This window comes from Semicossyphus pulcher, unplaced genomic scaffold, assembly GCF_022749685.1.
Source record: "Semicossyphus pulcher isolate SPU_LCO1_2020_fin unplaced genomic scaffold, fSemPul1.0.p SCAF_26, whole genome shotgun sequence".
Lineage (NCBI taxonomy): Eukaryota > Metazoa > Chordata > Actinopteri > Labriformes > Labridae > Semicossyphus > Semicossyphus pulcher.
The window spans coordinates 7,780,117-7,800,258 of NW_027211700.1; the positions used below are offsets into that span (position 1 = coordinate 7,780,117).

General features: G+C 43.4%; 1 protein-coding gene across 1 annotated transcript in view; it reads right to left on the reverse strand.

The window, feature by feature from the left end:
* lsamp (limbic system associated membrane protein) overlaps positions 1 to 7,584 on the reverse strand; it is a 290,511-nt gene extending 282,927 nt beyond the window's left edge. The window contains exon 1 of the mRNA XM_069676609.1: positions 7,430 to 7,584. Within this exon, the coding sequence (XP_069532710.1) occupies positions 7,430 to 7,584 (155 nt within the window). The remainder of the gene's footprint in view (positions 1 to 7,429) is intronic.
* Positions 7,585 to 20,142: the final 12,558 nt, after the last annotated feature.

Genomic DNA, 20,142 nt, shown 5'->3' on the forward strand with positions numbered 1-20,142 from the left:
TCTTCAAAACAGATGAAAACACTCAAGGTGGGCAGCGAGGACACGCTTTGAATCTGTTTCAAAAACACACCTGCGACTACGGCTTCTCATCATAGGCAAGCAAAGAGTAAAAAAAAAAGGTAAAGTCACTTCAGCTTTAGTGATTTTTGAAGAGAGCTGCATGACACCACACATGCTAGCTGCCCATCCACAGCTTGGATTTTAACAACCTTTACTCTCCCTACATAAAGGCCAAACTGCTCCCTCCTTTGGTGCTACATGTTGCACTGAAGTGAATTGTACATTGACTTATTGTGCAAAAACGTCCAGGGGATATTTCATTGTCCTGTATTTTAAACTGAAGTGTAAAAGATACAGTCAAAACGTATGACCCTATAAGCAGAGAGCTTTCTGCACTAGCTACAATGTGCAATAGTGCAAGGTTCTAGGTTTACCCATTGCAGAGTGATCTTGAAGAAGAACCAGCATGCCGTCAATTCTCTGGCTGAAATTGGCTAAAATATTTTCAGTGAATAGCGTCCTTTTACATTTTCAAATGAAGAAAGAACTGTGAAATTTCTGTCCACACATCATCACATCATATTATCATCACTGTAATTATAATTGGAAAAACAAATCGCATTTAATATAAAACACAAACATAATGAATCGGAAGAGACAAATGTCTTCTGCATAGTGATGACTGGGATTAAAAATTAAATATACACTGTGCATGAGATTCTGTATAACATTTGTTTCTGAAACCTCAGTATTGATGTATACACAGATTGGCCGTAACATTACGACCACCTGCCTAATATTGTGTAGGTCCCCCTTTTTCCACCAAAACAGCCCTGACGCGTTGAGGCATGGACTCCACTAGACCTCTGAAGGTGTGCTGAGGTATCTGGCACCAAGACGTGAGCAGCAGATCCTTTAAGTCCTGTAAGTTGCGAGGTGGGGCCTCCATGGATCGGACTTGTTTGTCCAGCACATCCAACAGATGCTCGACTGGATTGAGATCTGGGGAATTTGGAGTCCAAGTCAACACCTTGAACTCGTCGTCGTGTTTCTCAAACCATTCCTGAACCATGTTTGGCAGGGCACATTATCCTGCTGAAAGAGGCCACTGCCATTAGGGAATACTGTTTCCATGAAGGGGTGTGCTTGGTCTGCAACAATGTTTAGGTAGGTGGTACGTGTCAAAGTCCCAAGGTCTCCCAGCAGAACATTGCCCAAAGCATCACCCTGCCTCCGCAAGCTTGCCTTCTTCCCATAGTGCATCCTGGTGCTATGTCTTCCCCAGTTGAGTAACGCACACGCACCCGGCCATCCACATGATGTAAAAGAAATAGTGATCTGACCAGGCCACCTTCTTCCATTGCTCCATTGTCCAGTTCTGATGCCTCATTGAAGGCACTTTTGGCGGTGGACAGGGGTCAGCATGGGGACCCTGACCGGTCTGCTGCTACGCAGCCCCATCTCAACAGACTGCGATGCACTGTGTGTTCTGACACCTTTCAGTCAGAACCTGCATTAACTCTCCAGTAATTTGAGTTTCAGTAGCTCTTCTGTTGGATCGGACCACACGGGCCACCCATGGCCACCCATGACCCCATCGCTGGTTCACTGGTTTTCCTTCCTTGGACCACTTTTGGTAGGTCCTGACTAATGCAGACTGGGAACACCCCACAAGAACTGCAGTTTTGGAGATGCTCTGACCCAGTCGTCCCTTGTCAAAGTCGCTCACATCCATACACTTTCCCATTTTTCCGGCTTCCAACGAGCACAGAATGTTCACTAGCTGCCTAACATATCCCACCCACTGACATGGGCCATTGTAATGAAATAATCAATGTAATTCACTTTGACGACCTGTCATAATGTTATGGCTGATCGGTGCAGATTGACTGCATGCTTTCTATGCATGTGTTGTAGGATTGTAAGGAGTATGACTGACACATTTGAAAAAGCATCTTGCCATCAGAGTTCAGTAGTTGAGGCCTTTAATAATGCAAATAAAAATGCCTGAAAAAACAACAAGTCTAAGTCACTGAAAGTTGTTTGGAATTTTAAAGTAGACAAACATGTCATATGCAGTGTCTGAGCTTCTGGCATGTTTTGCATAATATAGAATATCTTTCTGTCTCAAATTAAAGGCAGAGTTCTGGGTATGGTTTTTACAAAGATAGTCCGGGGGCGATGCACGAGTGTAGAATCATCTCTGCAGCGCAGATAATTGACCCAGAGGAGAGCAATCGCAAAGACTGTGTCATCAATGCTTTAATAAGCTGTTGTCAATTACCGTGGCTTTGCCTGCCTGACATTGCAACCTGCCCCTTAAGCACACAGCGTAGTGAAGGCATAGGAAAAAGCAATTAAAAAGTAGACTATTGTGAAACAGAAATCGCTTGAAGAAATGCGAGAACTTTGCTTTTTCGGCTCCTCTGGTTTATATTGTGAGGATGAGACAAATTTGATTATGCTTGTTGGCGTCAACCTAGTAATAAAACATGCTCAGTCACCATGGAGGGGGATTGAATAATGGGGCGTTTTTCAGTGACCTAAATCTTGCAGGGCTGTAACATGGCTGTCGGGACACAGGCCTAGATTTTAATGTGCTGGGACTTATGTTCCTGCTTTCCAGGGGCAAATGTCACTTCAAGCAGATACGGATTTTCAAAAAACAAAAGTTCCCCTTTGGAGCAAGAAGACAGCTTGGGGACAAATGTAAGACCCAGATAGGCTGTAATCTTTCACACAGAGCCACCAGGTCATTAAAAAAAGCAGGAAACTTAGGATGCAGCCTGCTTACATGGTGACTTCTCAGTAAAGCATGTTACACAAGACCAGTAAGTATCCAACTAGGAACTATATTACAAACCCGTACCACTGATACTGTTGTAGAGTTTAATCCCACGGCCTGCTGTACATGAGCTTTTTACATTACAAAAACTCGTGCAAGAAATGTTAAGGCCAGTCCAATATAGTGACTGTCTTCAAAAGAATAATCTCTGTCAGATTAACCCCTCGATGGCCAGCTTAGGCAAGGAGTCCAAAGGTTAAGTGTAGCTAAATCTTTACATCTGACGCTGCCCGCTGTTGCTGAATTCCGGTCTTGTAAAGACAGAAAACAAGCCCGTGGAAATCAATTTAGAATCAGTGCTGCGCTGCTCCCTATAGGCACCGACAGTTGGTGGAGATATCTGTCAATATTTAGTTTGTGTTCACTTCTGATGGAGTCCAAGGGAAAATAAGATTCTGAGAACAATACAGCGTGTCACAGCATGCTGAACAGTCTGCTATGTTGTGTCAGAACAAAATACCGGCCTTTGAAAAGGACCATATAATTTAAATGTTTTAATATTGCAGAGAATCTATACTATGATCTTGCGCCTTTAAATGTGGTTGTTAGAAGATACTGCGAGGCTGATGTAATGGATTAACCCTGTGAAAATGGACCTCCCACGGGCGGCTGCAGGGGGTCCGCTTTTTTCAGCCTGTTTAAACTGGTCTGAAATTAATACTATAACAGCTAGAGCATTTATTGTCTTTGCAGCCGAAAGCTATGCCCCTTTTTTTTTTTTTTTTTTTTTTAAAGGTCCGTCGATGACATCATTAGGTTACATGACGTACGGTAAAAAAACACCTAACAACATGCAGCAACCACTGGATATTATAATGTTATTATTATGTTTAAATCCATTTTAAATAAAAACTTGAATAGCCAGAGCAGTCATTCTTTTTGCAATAGAAAGGCTTCTGACTTACCTGCGATCAATTTGCATATTAATAAATAATGTCATTATGTAACATTACACAGGGTTTAAAAAGTGGTGAAAACATGCAGGCGGTCATTGTGATCTAGCTGCAAGAAATTGTTGCAAAACATTGTTTGCATAATCCTGTTTAAAATTAAATCAAATGAAAACCTTAGGAGCATAACTTACAAACCTTATAACCTTTAGGTTGTATAGATTTCAGGGATATGAAGCATTTACTCCAAGATACTCCGAGAAATGGCACCACAATAAGCAAAAACAGGCATGTTTGACCTTTCGTACCATTATAGATGAATCTATCAAAACGCCTCTGCACTCTGCTCAAAAAAAGGGAGCATATCTCCATCCATTCATCCATCATCTATACCGCTTATCCTGTTCAGGGTCGTGGCTGGCTGGAGCCTATCCCAGCTGCCGTTGGGCGAGAGGCGGAGTACACCCTGGACTTTACGCCAGTCAATCACAGGGCTGACACACCAATGAATCTAATGAGCATGTCTTTGGAGTGTTGGAGGAAGCCAGAGTACTTCGCATGCACAGGGAGAACATGCAAACTCCAAAAAGCAGCCCCCGAGCATATCCACAAAACTAAAAAATGGAAAAAGCCCAAATATCTTTTAAAGTGTTTAGAATTTCTTGTTCATTTGTCTGCTTTTAGAATCAATATGTTCATTTGGTAAAATATTATGGTTATTATTCGAGGTGAGAGAGAAGTATTGATACTGTAATATATCGTCGTCCTGACTTGTGTGATACAATTATCTCACTGGCGCAAAATATCGATATTTTAATTTACAAGTATGTGCCGCTCTAAACAGATTTCCCTGTGATTTTGACTCACTGCGTCACTACTTAAAGACTCCTGAATGAACATGGGTAACGTGAACTGACATTACTTGGCCATAGAAGAAGCGGGATAATGTCAGACAGTGGTGAAAAGATAAGAGATGCACCAGCCACCTTCAAATCCAATGTCCTAATTTGTTCTAAAGTTCTGTAAATTGAATTTAAAGACTAAAAACGTCCATTGTGTCATCTCAGTTTGTGTCAAATTATGTAAACCTGACACCAAATTGCAGTGAATGAATGAATCCAGCACTTTACCTTTTAAGGGGCCTTTTGTATTCTTCAGTTAATCTAATATCGTGATGTATCGTTATAAGATTGTTTTGCAATATATCAGTTATCACAGAATATCTGTATCGTGGTATTATCATTATCGTGAGCCACGTATCGCGTATCGTATCCTGAGTTACCCTGCGATTCCCACCCCTAGTTATTATTGTTTATTGACTTGCCTGACCTTTTAACACTTGATAGATACTCTGCTACTAAGATACTACTCGAATATACTCTAATGGACAACAAGCAGACATACTATTTTCTATTGCAGAGTTCAAAGGGTGAAATATTTGCATGACAAATTCTTCCACAGCCGTTCTGTAGCTTTAAATATACTTCTGAAAGTGGCTTTCACAGTGAGCCTCAATAACGCTGCAAATCTAAAAGTCTGAAGCATGAATGAACAGAAAAGAGTTTACTTATTTATTCAGCGTGACACATTTCTGGTCCTCTGGTAAAAAATAAATTTCCTTTTCTCATTTCGGCAGCGAGGCCGGCTGCTGTGTGTTCTGTCGCAGCGGTTGTTCGACCACATACTGTTTCTCCGCTCCAACATCCCTCCTCTTGCGCGATGAATGTCACGACTGCAGCCGTGGGCTCCACTGAAGGAGCGCCGGCCTTATTACGCCCCCAGGTCACCAATATCCCCTCAGCCTTCACAAAAAAACCCAGCTTATGGAATCAGATACAGTGTGTAGCTCGACAAATTACTAGCCGTTGGCCTCCCGCCCCTGCTCAAAGTTCTGGCATTTGAGCCCTCGTGTTTTCTGCACCCTTTTCCCCCACCTCGTCCCACATCCAATTTGTCAGGTGGAAACTGGGTGTGACGAATGGTTGTGTGTTGCAATGGGGCCGCATGGGGTCCGGGCTGCAGTTTATGGTTGCGTGACGGACAATAAATAAGACTGATCAGCTGTGCCAACAAGATACATCGCACACATCAAACTAATTATGACACTTGCTGAGTAATTACTACGGATAATTACTCTGAGATCATTTATCTGACATGATGCTGGAATAGTTGACTTAATGGGAAGTGTTTTCTTGGAAAGGAAGCTCGAGTTTAGCTGAGGCTGAGTGCGAAGCCTGCCATTATCTTTACACCTGAATATAGCAAAGACTGGATCAGTCAATTGGATTTGGAAGGTGAAGCAAATAGACTTGACCCTTGGAGGGTTCAACAGTTGCCGTGCCAAGTGACTAATTTGATCAGCAGGTAACTGAATGGATGGCACCTGGTTCCAGGAAGGAATCAATTAAAGGGATTTATTCCTTTCGTGCGTGTGTGTGTGGGCATTTGAGAGCTTGTGTGCGCAATCGGTTGTGTGTCTGTCTGCTTGCGGGCTCCCTGACAGCTTGTGTTAAAGGTCTATCCCATAATTGCGTTCCACATTCCCACACTCATTAGGCCAAGACTGAGTGCTGGGATTGTAAATACAGCATGGAAGTGGGGAGAGGACAGAGAAAGAGTGGGGGAGAAACAAAAAAAAAATCAATGTGATTGAGTGTTCTCTGTGCAGCCTGTTATACCCCCGGACATCCCTACAGTACGTTTTGAGAAGGTGGGAGGGATGAGGAGGAGGAGGAGGAGGAGGTGGGGAAGTGAAGCAGGGGGTGATGGCAAAGCGCCTTGTTTACAAAAACGAGCAAATCTAAATCCCTTTGCATTTAAAGCCTGCCACAAACACATGGCTGGGATCACGTGGTATCCGCCCAGCAGTATCACAATACAACCGAGTTGACAGCTTGCATTGTCTAGGAGGTGATTAAGTGGGGCTTTTATGGACACAAAAACTGACTCCCTGCGTTCACGAGGCTGCACACAGGGATGAGTGTGGGCTACATCTGCGGAGTTTGAATAAATCACCGCCTTTTAAAACTGATGCCACTTCACTGCAACTTGTATCAGAACAAGACCGCGCAGTTCTCTGCCACCGAGCATCGTCATCATATCCCGAGTCTAGAAGCCCCGTTATTCTCGCACAAAACAGCATGTCCGGACTCCGTGACGCACTTCGCCGTGGCAAGATGAGAGGTTTCATGAATTAAAGCGGAGCCTCGGTGGGCCAGCTTCGGTGCTCAGCGAACGCTTTTAAGCTTTCTGCTCCAGTCATTTAAATCCCTCAAAAGAAGGATGACACATCACTGCAAAAACAACGCGTAATTCCGCGCAGGAATAGGGCAAAAAAGGATTACCGTGCGCTATAAAGTCGCTCCTACAAGCCCAGACCAAACAATAGTATTAAAAATGTTCTTTAAAAATATCAAGGGGATTTTGATCAGGGCTGGATGGGGAAATAAAAGTTGGAAAGCGTGTCGACTCTCATCCAAACACGTCATATTGTTTACTTCTCTGTAATTTGTGGTTAACATAAGTTATCAAGACAAAATCGGCAAGGATGATGAAAAATCTTCCTTAAAAAATTAACACAGTCCATTAAAATGATCTCCTTCTGCACTGCGAGCCGCAGCATGCAGCTGTCCGCTCGCGCGGAGGATGCTGCGGAGCATCCGCGAGGAGAGGAAAGTTGGAAGCTGACTCTTACCTTATAATCGCCGTGTCGCCCTGGCGGATGGTGATGTTGTCGGTTGCCCGCTGCATATCCACACTCCGGACGGGGAATCCTGTGGGGATAAGACACAGCAGTCTGAAAAAAGAAGCCTGCAATTGCCTCCAACACGATTTGCGTCCGACTTGCATTTTAAAGCACAGCAGGAGCGCGCTTCACGTCAGCTTTATATATCCAAGGGTATAAAAAAAAAGCGCCAAGTAAAGAGTAGTTGTCCAGACTTGTGGGAAAACACGGGATGCCTTTAGGTCCAAAGAAGTCCGGAAGGTACGGGTTTCCTACAAGACTTTAACGAACGAAATCCTCGCTCTATAATCCACTGATGCGTAATAGTCTCCGCGTAAAGGGACGGCACAGCCAGCAACTGCGATAGAGAGAGGCAGGCTACTGTTCAGAGTCTGGGAAAATCACCCCCCACCATCTCTCCCTCTCTGTCTCTCTCTCTCTGCCTCTCTCTCTCTCTCTCTCTCTCTCTGTGCCTCTCTCTCTCGCTCTCAGATTATCCAGCCGTCTGGCTGTGATGCTCCCCTTATTGGTTGTCAGGACAACAGCACCACCTGAGGTCCCTTTCAGTGAGACACAGCTGAGTGAGGATTGAAGAATGGTGAGCGAAAGACTTAGAAAAAAAAAAAGGGGAGAAGTGACCCGGGGGGAATAATAATGCTTGAAACCACCGTCCTGACAGGACCACAGGTGATAATCTACACGCATCTATGAGCCCTCACCGCCCCTGGATGTGAAGCCAAGCAGAAAGACACTTTCTCAGCAGGGATCAGTGCAGTATCAAGTCGTCATTACTCTTCAAACAAACTGTACGCTCACAGGTATCTTGTTACTTAAAGAAGTGGCTTCAAAGAATTTTTATGTCGACTAGATTTGCTCTGGACTTTGAACCCTCCATTGGATGAGGCTTCCTCTTGTCGTTTATGATTTATTGTAAATTACATAACTTGAATAAGCAAAGGAAGCCAGCAGCCCACCGTCAGTGACTCTGGAATATAGTTTTGGCAGCAATTATTATTAGCAACTGATTATGTTGCATTCATCTCTTTTACAGCAGAATGCATTAAATGGAGAAAAAAAAAAACAGAGCACAAAAGCTGTTGACCATGAACATGGCAAAGCCCAGAAGTGAATAGCTTAACCAGACTTAATCAACTCGTGTCTAGACCGCCACAGGGCTGTAGCTCTGTAGGTAATTACATCCACTTTCAACCTAAGCAAGGACACAGGTTTTAAAAAGGTGTGCGCCTTCAAATTTAACAGAAAATATGAATGCGGAATGAGCTTCTAATTTCAGCACTTGCCAATCAGGCACCGGCTTAATAGGCCATGATCTGATGCTCATACGTCGATGTGCCTAATGAACTGCAGAGTAACAATTTAGGCAGCGCATCCAGCATTTTATTGGAATCAGAAGCCGCATTAATATTAATGTGACTTGTTGTTGTTCGTTGCACAGTGCATTTTTGTTTCGTCTCTCAGGGTATTTGGTTAATAATTTAGAATCAGACACTATAACGATGCCTTCAACTCAAAATCTGTACAGGGATATAAAATGCAAAGAATCCCAGATGTGAGTGATCATATATGATGTCGCCACTGCACAAACTTGCGTGATCAATCCCGCTTATCTCTAATGCAATTATTCTGGTGCGCAATGAGGAGTAATCCCGTTCTGAGCCCCCCCCGTAGCCTGATTGAACCTGTGTGCGCCCTCTGTGGTTAAGCCTTATTTCCAGCATCAGCAGATTCTAAGCACCGGATCAGACGCAAACCCGGGTTTTTACAGACGCCCCTCCAGCAGCTGTAGCCTGCTGTGACATGTAAGCTTTACGGCTAGATTAGAGGGAATGGAAGTGCAGATGTACGCACGGCTGAGAAGGAATTACAGTGAGGTAATTGATATTGGGGGAGCGAATAGAGGTGCTAATGTTAGTGTGTAGTTAAGGAGCGCTAAAATGTTTTCAGCGAGGGGATGCGTGCAGAGCCGCTCCCTACTTGGCCCTTAATAATCAGTGCCATTTCCTCAAAGCTTGGGAGGTTTTAGCTTTCTTGGAGATTGCACAGTTTATGAAAGAGCATATGCATTAAGACCACTTAAAAAGGGACTACTGGGCTCTGAAGAGGAGAGAAGACGCGCTCCTCTGCATACAAATTTACACAGGAATGACTCCCGTGTGGCTTTTAGATGTATTTTTAGTGGTTTAAGGGATGGTGTGTGTATGTGTGTGTAATAAGTGGAAATCTCACGTCAGAGAGATGGAGGAGGGGAGGTCATGGGCACAGCAGCTTTAACCAGCTCCTAACAAAAGGCCAGTGATCCCTCTCTCTACCCTACACTGAGGAACACACACACAGGCGCACACACACACACACACACACACACACACACACACACACACACACACACACACACACACACACACACACACACACACAAGTGCTAGAAGACAGAGGGGTTATTATCATGCTAGTGGGATGCTCTCAGTTAGGAGGTGGGGTTTAGACAGCAGAACTGGCCATACATTTTGCTGCATTGTTCACAATGTACACGATAGACACTGTGAAGTTCTTCATTATTGAATGTGGTATACTGGTAATACATACGCCAAATTTCCTTATTAAAACCTTTTTTTCAGGAATTTTGATTGTTAAATATTAAATATATTTTTACAGGGCAACCTACACAGCCTTAACATTACGACCACCTGCCTTATATTGTGTAGGTGCCCCTTTGCTGCCAAAACCGCCCTGACCCGTCGAGGCATGGACTCCACTACACCTCTGAAGGTGTGCTGAGGTATCTGGCACCAAGACGTTAGCAGCAGGTCCTTTAAGTCCTGTAAGTTGCGAAGTGGGCGGCTCCATGGATCGGACCCGTTTGTTCTGCACATCCCACAGATGCTCAGTTGGATTAGGATCTGGGGCATTCGGAGGCCAAGTCAACACCTTGAACTTGTTGCGTTCCTCAAACCATCCCTGAACCACTTCTGCAGTGTGGCAGGGTGCATTATCCTGCTGCAAGAGGCTGCTGCCACTAGGGAATACTGTTTCCATGAAGGGGTGGACTTGGTCTGCAACAATGTTTAGGTAGGTGTCAAAGTAACATGCACATGAATGGCAGGAGCCAAGGTCTCCGAGCAGAACATTGCCCAAAGTATCACACTGCCACGGCCGGCTCATCTTCTTCCCCTAATGCATCCTGGTGCCATGGCTTCCCCAGGTAAGTGACGCACACGCACCCGGTCATCCACATGATGTAAAAGAAAACCTGATTCATCAGACCAGGCCACCTTCTTCCGTTGCTACCCGGTCCGGTTCTGATGCTCGTGTGCCCAATGTAGGCGTTTTTCGGTGGTGGACAGGGGTCAGCAAGGGACAACGCAACAAACTGTGATGCTCTGTGTGTTCTGACACCTTTCTATCACAACCAGCATTAACGTTTTCAGCAGTTTGAGCTTCAGTAGCTCTTCTGTTGAATCTGACCACACGGGCCAGCCTTCGCTCCCCAAGCGCATCATTTAGCCTTGGCCACCCATGACCCTGTCACTGCTTCACTGGTTTTGCCTTCCTTGGACCACTTTTGGTAGGTCCTGACCACTGCAGATCGGGAACACGCTGCAAGAGCTGCAGTTTTGGAGATTGTCTGACCCAGTCGTCTAGCCATCACAATTTGGTCCTTGTCAAAGTCGCTCAAAACTTTGCGATTGCCCACTTCTCCTGCTTCCAACACATCAACTTCAAGGACTGCCAGGTGCCATTGCAGCGAGATAATCAATGTTATTCACTTCACCTGTCACTGGTCATAATGTTATGGCTGATCATACATTCCAACTTTTCTTAGCATCTGTGGCAAATACCATAGAATTCTACAACAGAGCCGTAGATACATTTTGAGCGTGATAAAGTGATGATAAATGCACGTTTTTGTATTCTGGTTATCTTTTATAAGTATGCACTGAAAACTGTGATAGATAATTGATGAAACAACAACGGGAATTCACTTCTTTGAGGGGAAAGCGGAGCATTATTAATTATTCAGCTCTGTGTAGTTCAAGTTAAAAGGTGATAGGGAGGAACGCCCCAGGAAGCGGTTTTACTGAAATACACAGGAGACTAATTTGATGAAACTAGAAATCATGTCTCTGCATCTTCACTCTCAGCAACAGGGCGATCACACTGCATCGTAAATCAAGCTGATGCTAGTTAGGCTGAATTCAAACGTGCAAATGTTTCACATATTTGTCTTGCAATGCATGACTTGGCCTTGTGTAATTTCTTAACACAAGGCCTGCATCAAAGGGCAGGCATTATTGAGTGATTTTATTATTAGGCATTAAGAGGTGACCTGACTTTCTTCCCATCTCATTAGTCACAATGAGTGTGGCAGGCCGACTCCGCACGGCCCTGCTGATCAAAGAAGAAGGGCTTAGAGCAGGAGCAAGAAATAAAGAGGTATTACTCTGATGTCAAAATCCATCCATCCATTTTCTGAACCGCTTATCCTGTTCAGGGTTGTAGGGAGGGCTGGAGCCTATCGTAGCTGTCATTGGATGAGAGGCGGGGTACACCCTGGACTGATCGCCAGTCAATCACAGAGCTGACACATAGAGACAGACGACAAAAAACAAAACAAAAAGAGACAGATCTAGCATGTCTTTGCACTGTTGGAGGAAGCCGGAGCACCCCAGGGGACCTCACGCATGCACGTGGAGAACATGCAAACTCCACACAGAAAGGCCCTCCGAACCGGGATTTGAAGCAGGGACCTTCTAGTTGTGAGGTGTCAGTGCAAACTGCTGCAGCCCTAAAACTTGAATCTTAAAGGAGCAGTTCTCCCCTGGAAAAAGCCACTGTCAGTCAAAGCTGGTGTTCTCTGTAATCGATAGAAGCAATAATATTTGAAATTGGCGCCATAGCTGTGGAGAAAGTTGTACAAACAGCTCGTGGTTTCGCCCATTGTACATTCCTACAACACCCAGCATGCATTGCACCCCTCGCTAACGACTCAGTTATAAATGTGGAATATCTGGGAGGGAAAATAATCAGTGTTTCAAGGCCCCTCACAGAATAAATGATTACATTAACCAGTATGTTTTTTTCAGGTAAACATTGCAGACATCGGAGGCGGGCGTCCTAGATTGAGGAAGTGTAGTTTAGCAAGCTCCCTGGCCTCCGCCAGATGGCACGTTTTACGTAGTCTGGCGGAGGTTTTCCAGGGCCCATTGGAGAAGCGGATAGCGTCCTCCAAAGGCACAAAGCGAAACTGCATTTTATTTGTACCATAATGACCAGCGTAATAGCATGATTAAACTGAATTTGTGTACTGTTTGCACCATGTTTGCGCATTCAACATTTGTTAAAAACAAAGACACAAATGTATCAAGGCTTAGAGGCAGGCATCTGTTGATTTAGAGTCTGAATGCCTCATAGGTGTTGTACTTTTCTGAATAATCAATTATTTGAAATGGAAAAGCAGGGACAAAACATTGCAAACAGGAGTTCACTACCATCACAATCAGAACATGATTTAATACTGCACATAATTTTACAAGGGCCGTTCCAAAGTGCTTTCTTTCTGGGGCATTTGGGAAGCCAATGGGTATAAGTAATGAGCTCATAACACGAACATCCAAGTTTCATGCTGTGTTGAGATGCACGCTTTGAGCATAAAACACCTGATTACAGTTATTACAGCATTAGTCTTCTATTCTCTGTTTGGTGCAATACTAGGCTAAGGAACATACTATATTGTATTGTGAGTCACACTTTCAGTCCTTGTACAATCAATAAACTATAAGTGATGTTCTGCATTCTTTCTTCTACCTTTAAAATCTTCAACCTTTAAAGTCTTTGTCAATGTACTGTGTATAACTGGCTGCCAGAGTTGTAGTAGTACTCAAGTCCAGGACACGTGACTCGACTTGGACTCGAGCACTGATGACTGAAGACATGGACTTTGACTTGGCTGCATTCGGACTCGGAATATGGAGAAGAGGACCGTTTTGTTTTTGTTCGTTTTTTAAGGCCCTAATAATTTATTCAGTCTGGAGCAAGAGCAGGTTTGAGAGTTCAACTGCATGCGCGTTCACATGCCGTGTTGTTCCGCAACAGTTCCTGCCAGGATGCCTAAAGAGGCGCCACAACTCGTGCATTTTGTTTTCAAAGATACAGCAAATGCAAGCATGAGCTGTGCAACATGTTCGATATGCACCCAGAAAAGAAAGTGAGATGCTGAAGTTAGCCGGACTGTTGATACCGTTAATCAGCGGTGTATCTACCATGGATGCAGGTAAGGCAACTGAGTAGGGGCCTGCTGCAGAGGAGGGCCCGGAATCGTATGGACGTCACATCTGATAGAAGCGGCTGGTGAGCAGCGCACAGGGCCACTGATGGCTAATCTATGCATTAATCATGCTTTATTCACTTGTCCGCTGAGCTTTCAGGCGCTGTCCGAGGTCCTGAAGTTGTAAATGTGTAGAAACAGGTATATGAAACAGTCGCTAACATTTATGATGTACGTTTACGACATTCTTTAACATTTATTCAAACTAAATTTATGTAAGAATGAGGCAGTTATTGTAATTGCCTTTCCCCCGTGCTAAAGTACAGATTGCTCTTAGGGGAGGCACGTCACAAACTGACTAGCCCGCAGAACCTTGTGATGCATTGTGACTCGCTTTTAACATGCATTGGGGTCCGGAGCTGACACGTTACGCCACTGACGTTACTGTTAGCTACCTTAATGTTAGCCTCTAAAATGACTCAACCACTGGGTCCAAGATGTTCAGTTAGGTCGTGGGGTATGTCACTTCACCGAAGTGCATTTCTATAGATAAAGGAAGTAATGTTACAGTTAGAATAGCTGCATTCTTGGATGATGTATCTGATGCTAATTACACATTAAATGTACCGCTATGTTACTGTCACACTGTAAATTTGTGGATATGTGTATGCAGCATTGGGTGTGTGGTGGTGATGCCAAATTGCAGACTTGGACACAAGAGACTCCAGACGTTTTAGTGACTCAACTACAACACTGCTGGTTGCACAATATTATCTTACCCCATACTATAGCCTTGATTTCTACAATATTATCTGGATTCATCCTCACTGTCGGATCTCATGTGCAGTTTCTCCCTCGTTTTGTTATTCAGACACTCACTGAAAGTTATTTTGTCTCATTTTAAAGGTTCCTCACAGAGAAATATCAAGTTTTCTTATGTCAAGGCTTCCTTGGCGGGCTTTGTAGTCCATTTAAAAAGGCACTTCAATGATTTTTACCACTAAAGTCAGTTTTCTTAATACGTTTAGTATAACTCTGTGAAAAACAGTTGTATAACATCCGCTGTGGCTCTGCAGGAGCTTTTTCAAGTTTGTGAAAATAACCCTGATAGCATAGTGATGTCTCGGGGTTATCTCTGTTTGGTCTCGGAGACAACCAATTTAAAACAGGCAGGCTGTGTTACAAAGTCGGCGCTTTGAGTTTAAAAGACATGGTATTTTACAAAGCAGGCAGGGTCTAAGGAAAAACACGATCAAGTTGTATAATAGGAGGCACAGGATTCAGGGTATTTTGTGTTTTTGGAAATGGAGCGATTCAATAAAGTAAAAGTCAGGGTATCTCAGCCTATGTTGCCCTGATATTAACCAGATTTTTTTTTCTATTTGGTATCTAACAAATCCTCAAACTTCAATGAAATGAGCAACAACTTTGCTACATGGGCTGTGGCTCAAAGGTAGAGTGGGTTGCCGTCCGATTGGAATGTCAACGGTTCGATCCCTGGCTCCTCCAGTCTACTTCTACATGTTGAAGTATCCTTGGGTGAGATACTGAACCCCACATTACTCCTGCCATTGGGTCTAACAGTGGCCCAGAATGGAATTGAGTTAATGTATGAATGTGTGTATGAAAGGATTAATACATATAGTGTAAAAGTACTTTGAGTGGTCTATCAAGGCGCGATATATAAATGCAGGCCATTTACTATTTACCACTAACCATATACTTTATATTCGTGGGTGGATGGATACACTGGTCTATTGTGCCTAAACCTACAGTACCAGCATGAACTGCATGTTACTGGTCAATTCCACAGGATCTGTCTCCGTACGTTCCGAGTCTTTTTTTGACGGAGGCCGCTTCAAGCACGCATCAAGCTGATCAGAGCAGATCGTTCCAAACAGGAAGTCAGACATGAAAAAATAGCATAGATTTCAAAATAACACACTGAAATCTTGGAAAAAGAACACTTTTAATTAAGTAGTGTACTCATCCATGGTGGAAGCACAAAAATCAAAGAATTATCTCTAAATGAGCAGATAATCAACCTCGGAGGTGCAACCTGAACTGTTGTTTATGTGTTGCTCTGTTTAACATAGATGTTATCGTTTGATTTTGCAATTCTCCTGCAATTTTTGTGAATCCAGCTGCTTGGGCCAGCTGCCGACCAGACACGCATCCTGTGGGCGAGGGCTTGAGCCATTTGATGGACCAGAACTGTAGCGCAGGCGGAACACGCCAGACACGGACCCTGTGGGATCTAGGTGTTAGGGTTGCCAATGGCAAATGTACCTCCGTCAGGCCAGCTTGAGGACTGTCGCGAAACTGGTCGTTAGCATAAGTTCCATATCACATATGCCTTTTAAAGCCAGGCCTGTCTGTGTATTTGAGGAACAAGATAAGGATATGTGTGTACAATTAATAAACAATGGCTACTTTGGTAGATGTGGGTTTCAGAGGCTTTTTTTTTTTGCCCTTTTTTCTCCTGTCACTCACCAACACGACCCAGCAGTGAGACTGTGTATGAGTCAAATATGGCATGTCACACGGGTGTCAAATATGGCTGTCAAATATGGCTGTCAAATATCATGCAGTGCTAATTGCAGAGAATTCAAAGTCTGTCCTTTTAATGTCCACTGATGGAAGACATGTAGAAGGAAAAAGAATGAGTAAAACGTTAACAGTCTAGTCATGCAAGCACACAGGGGAGAATTGATCTACTGAAGGCAGTTATGTTTAATTTGGAATGTGAGCAAAGTGCAAAGGTCAGCAGCAACAGCACCATTTCTGCATCCTGTTGAGGCATTTCCTCCCTTACGGCCACTGGCTAATGCTGTATGCATTCACTCTGACAATATGTAAGAAAAAGTGAGGCGATCAATGGAGTCCTCTGTGGGTACACATTGAGAGGTAATTTTGGCTTGGCTGAAATAAAGTTTTCAGCTACATTAGCTGATTGAGCTGCAATCTGCTGGAGGCTCAAAGGGCCAAACTACATTTTGTTAAGTGAAATTCTCTCTCTTGAACTGAAATATGCCAAGTTTCTGTCTCACTATCAAATATGTATGCAGCACAAACTGGGAATCATGATTGGACGACTCAAAAAGCTCCCAGGTATGTCATTGTCATGATTGGATGACTGGCTGTCAGTCAAACTCCTCACTATGGCAACACACATCAAAGGCCCCATCTACCTGATGTTTTTTTCACCAAAGAGACGCCTCATCAGTCGTTCTCATTACCACTCAATACTGTCTCAGACCAGACCATCATCATGGCTGCGTCTGAGCCAAGAGTCATCACTTTTGAAAATGAACTGAATGCAAGACCTGCTCATTGAAGATTTCTTACAGCTGGACTACATAAAACTTTGTCATTTGAAGAGTCATTCAGATCGGTAAGTGTGAGGGCTGATGTTAGCTAACATTAGCCAGATACAATCTGTTCACTAACGCAAGTCAGTGATAGTTTGTTGGCACAGCCAGTAACGTAGCAGTATCGGATTGAATTTAATGTACTGTATCATTGCTAGCTATTTCCGAGACTAACACCCATTTTGCTGATCGTTTATTGAACATTCCAAACTGCCCGTCACTAAAGCTGCCTTCACAAAGAGTAGGCCTACTGCATCTTGGGTGGAAAAAAAGTGACTTGAATTGACTTGCCTTGCCTTAACTAAGGACTCAACTTCACTTGACATAACTTGTGACTTGACTTGCCCAAGAAAAAAATGACTCAAGACTTGTGTGAGACTTGGACCAAATGACTAGAGACTTACTTGGGACTTGAGCAAAGATGACTTGGTCACAACACTGGATGTAGCCTCTGGGGACTACAGGGAGAAGCCACCGTGTGTTCAGATCAAAAGTTAAGTGAATTTCGCACCACCAGATATGTCGGCAAAATAAATGGTGTCATTTCTTGGTCCAGTCCAAGGAAGTCGGGAAATCTAAACGCTGAACGGCTTTCGCGACGCAGCGTCAAGCGAATTTTTGATCTAGAACGGTTGTTAGCTGAACCTACAGATGTGTGTTTATAGAGATAAATTAGAAGGTAAATCATTGTCAGATGACCACTGATGGGAGCTGGGATGTCATTACGGCCGCTTATGTTCAACCTGCCAGCTGCGGTAACCAGGACACTTATTAAAACTTACTTTTTACTAATTCCTTGTATTAAAAATCCCCTTCCTACAGATTCTACATTTCTATGTAGAGTCTGGTGCCTAACCCTAATCATATAGTTTTGGTGCCCAATTCTAACCAAACAGCGACTGTTTCCCAACATAAACGGATGTTGATCATTGTTGCACATCCAAAGGTCATAAAATATTAAACATTGTGTGTAAGCTTTATTTTTAAATGCCAAAGACTAAGGCCATGTCCACACGTACAAAGGTATTTTTCAAAACGTAGCTTTTCCTCTGCGTTTCGTCCACACACAAACGCCGTTTTAGGTCACTGAAAACAAAAATTACAGATGTGACAAAAACAGTGATGCTTAACAGGAGTTTTTACATGTTTTTACATATATGTACAGTTACTTGTCTACTATATTGAGGAACAAAGGCGTCGGGATAGATTTTAGATTAGCCACGATTCTTCTCTTTTCTTTGCAAGACCGGGTGATATCGCCGCCTGTTGGTGTGGCACTCTCATGACAGCGTTTCTGTTCTGTGTTTTTGCGTTTTCGTTTGGATTTTTATTTACCGTGCTTGTGTGGACGGGATTTTTTTTGGAAACGAAGGAGTCCAAAACTCAATAATGCATGTGTACGTGTAGATGTGGCCTAAGCTGCCGTGATTGGCAAGTTGGGAGTATTGTCAGTGGAAAATGAAAAAAAACAATCAGCTATAGGTTGAAACATTTGCTGACTTTATCATCACAAATCTTGTGTTACCATTCATTGCATTTTTCTCTTCGTCAGTCATTCTAATTGAACGGGTGTTTTGTGTTTTCAAATGTCATTTTAAATTATACTTGCTTGTAGGTGAAATTAAGTTTCAAGATGTAGTCTCTGTTTTTGGGTCCCAGATCAATACTGGCCTATGAGGCGCCAACACCAGCAAAGTTTCAACAAGAGGAGGATCTATAATGGGATTGTGATTCCTCATCCACCTCCATGCACTCTGTCCATGCTCTATCTAACCTCTGCATGAAAACAAATGGCACTCGGCTCCGTTGTGAGCCATAGAAGATCAATGAGCCGGGCCGCTCGGATCCCTCCTCTCCTTTTCCTCTACGCCAAATGCACTCTGTGTCAAACTAGAGTATGCTGCATTTGCAAAACATGCCCTCACACACGCTTTCAGTAAGTGCGCGTGTATGTGCGAGTACTGGACTAAAACAGTGAGAGAAGAGATAAAAAGGGAACAAGTTTCCTTCTCTTTATAGAAAAGGAGTGCATGCATAATTTGCACTGGCATTCCCATCAAAACCTGAGTCTTGGCAGCAAAATGCATGATACACAGGAAAAAGGATACCTAGCAACATACTCAGCAGTATACTGTATCACCACCAACGCACACACACAAAAACGCACATTGGCCTGAAGCCTTGCTCTTATCCTTCTCTCTGTCAGCAGAAACATAAAATAAGGCGAAACTTTGGCACAAAGCTTCATACAATATTGCTAAGTTAAGAGAACAACACTGTGAACTGTACAGTGAATTTTTGTTTTTATCCATTTCATTCAACTGATGAATTATAAGAAATGTAGCCTAAAAATAACATTCCAGCACGCAACCTGGGACTGAATGACCAATCTCAGGCTGAACATTTATTCACAAGTTCCTTCCTGCATTTAAAATATCAAATTGGCTGCGGATGAAAGTGAAAAACAAGCACCTATGTGTTTTTAAAGTCGCTCTCTCCTGCTTTTGGTTAGATTAACATCTGTGTAATGTTCTGTATTCCCAAAGAAGCCTGTTTATGCTGGCGTAACGCCGACCTGCAGAGGCTGCCAACACCTACTTGCAGAAGACAACTCTCACAAAACACACTTCAAAAGACACATTAGTCATAAAAAAAAGCACTCCAAAAGCAACCTTTAAGGGCTCCTTTGCATAAATGCTTAACCTTGACGAAGTTTGTGTCGGCCTGTGAGTGGTTTGGTGTGTAAGCAGATGTCTAATTGAAGTGGAGTTCTGATGTTGTTTTCTTTGAGCAGATCTGTGAGCTGGTTTGTGTGTGAGCTGAACAGGCGGTCTGGCAGTGGAAGAGTGATTTCCTTCCCTCGACGATAGATGCTGTTTTACTGGGATCTATAGGTCAATGACTAAACTGTACATTTCTTATTCTGCTTGTATGTTCTGTCCATAGACTGTAAGACTTGGATATAGTCTGGTTTCAAATGAGGCCACTGGGAAGTGGTTAAAAAGGGGGTATTATGTAGTTTCACATTG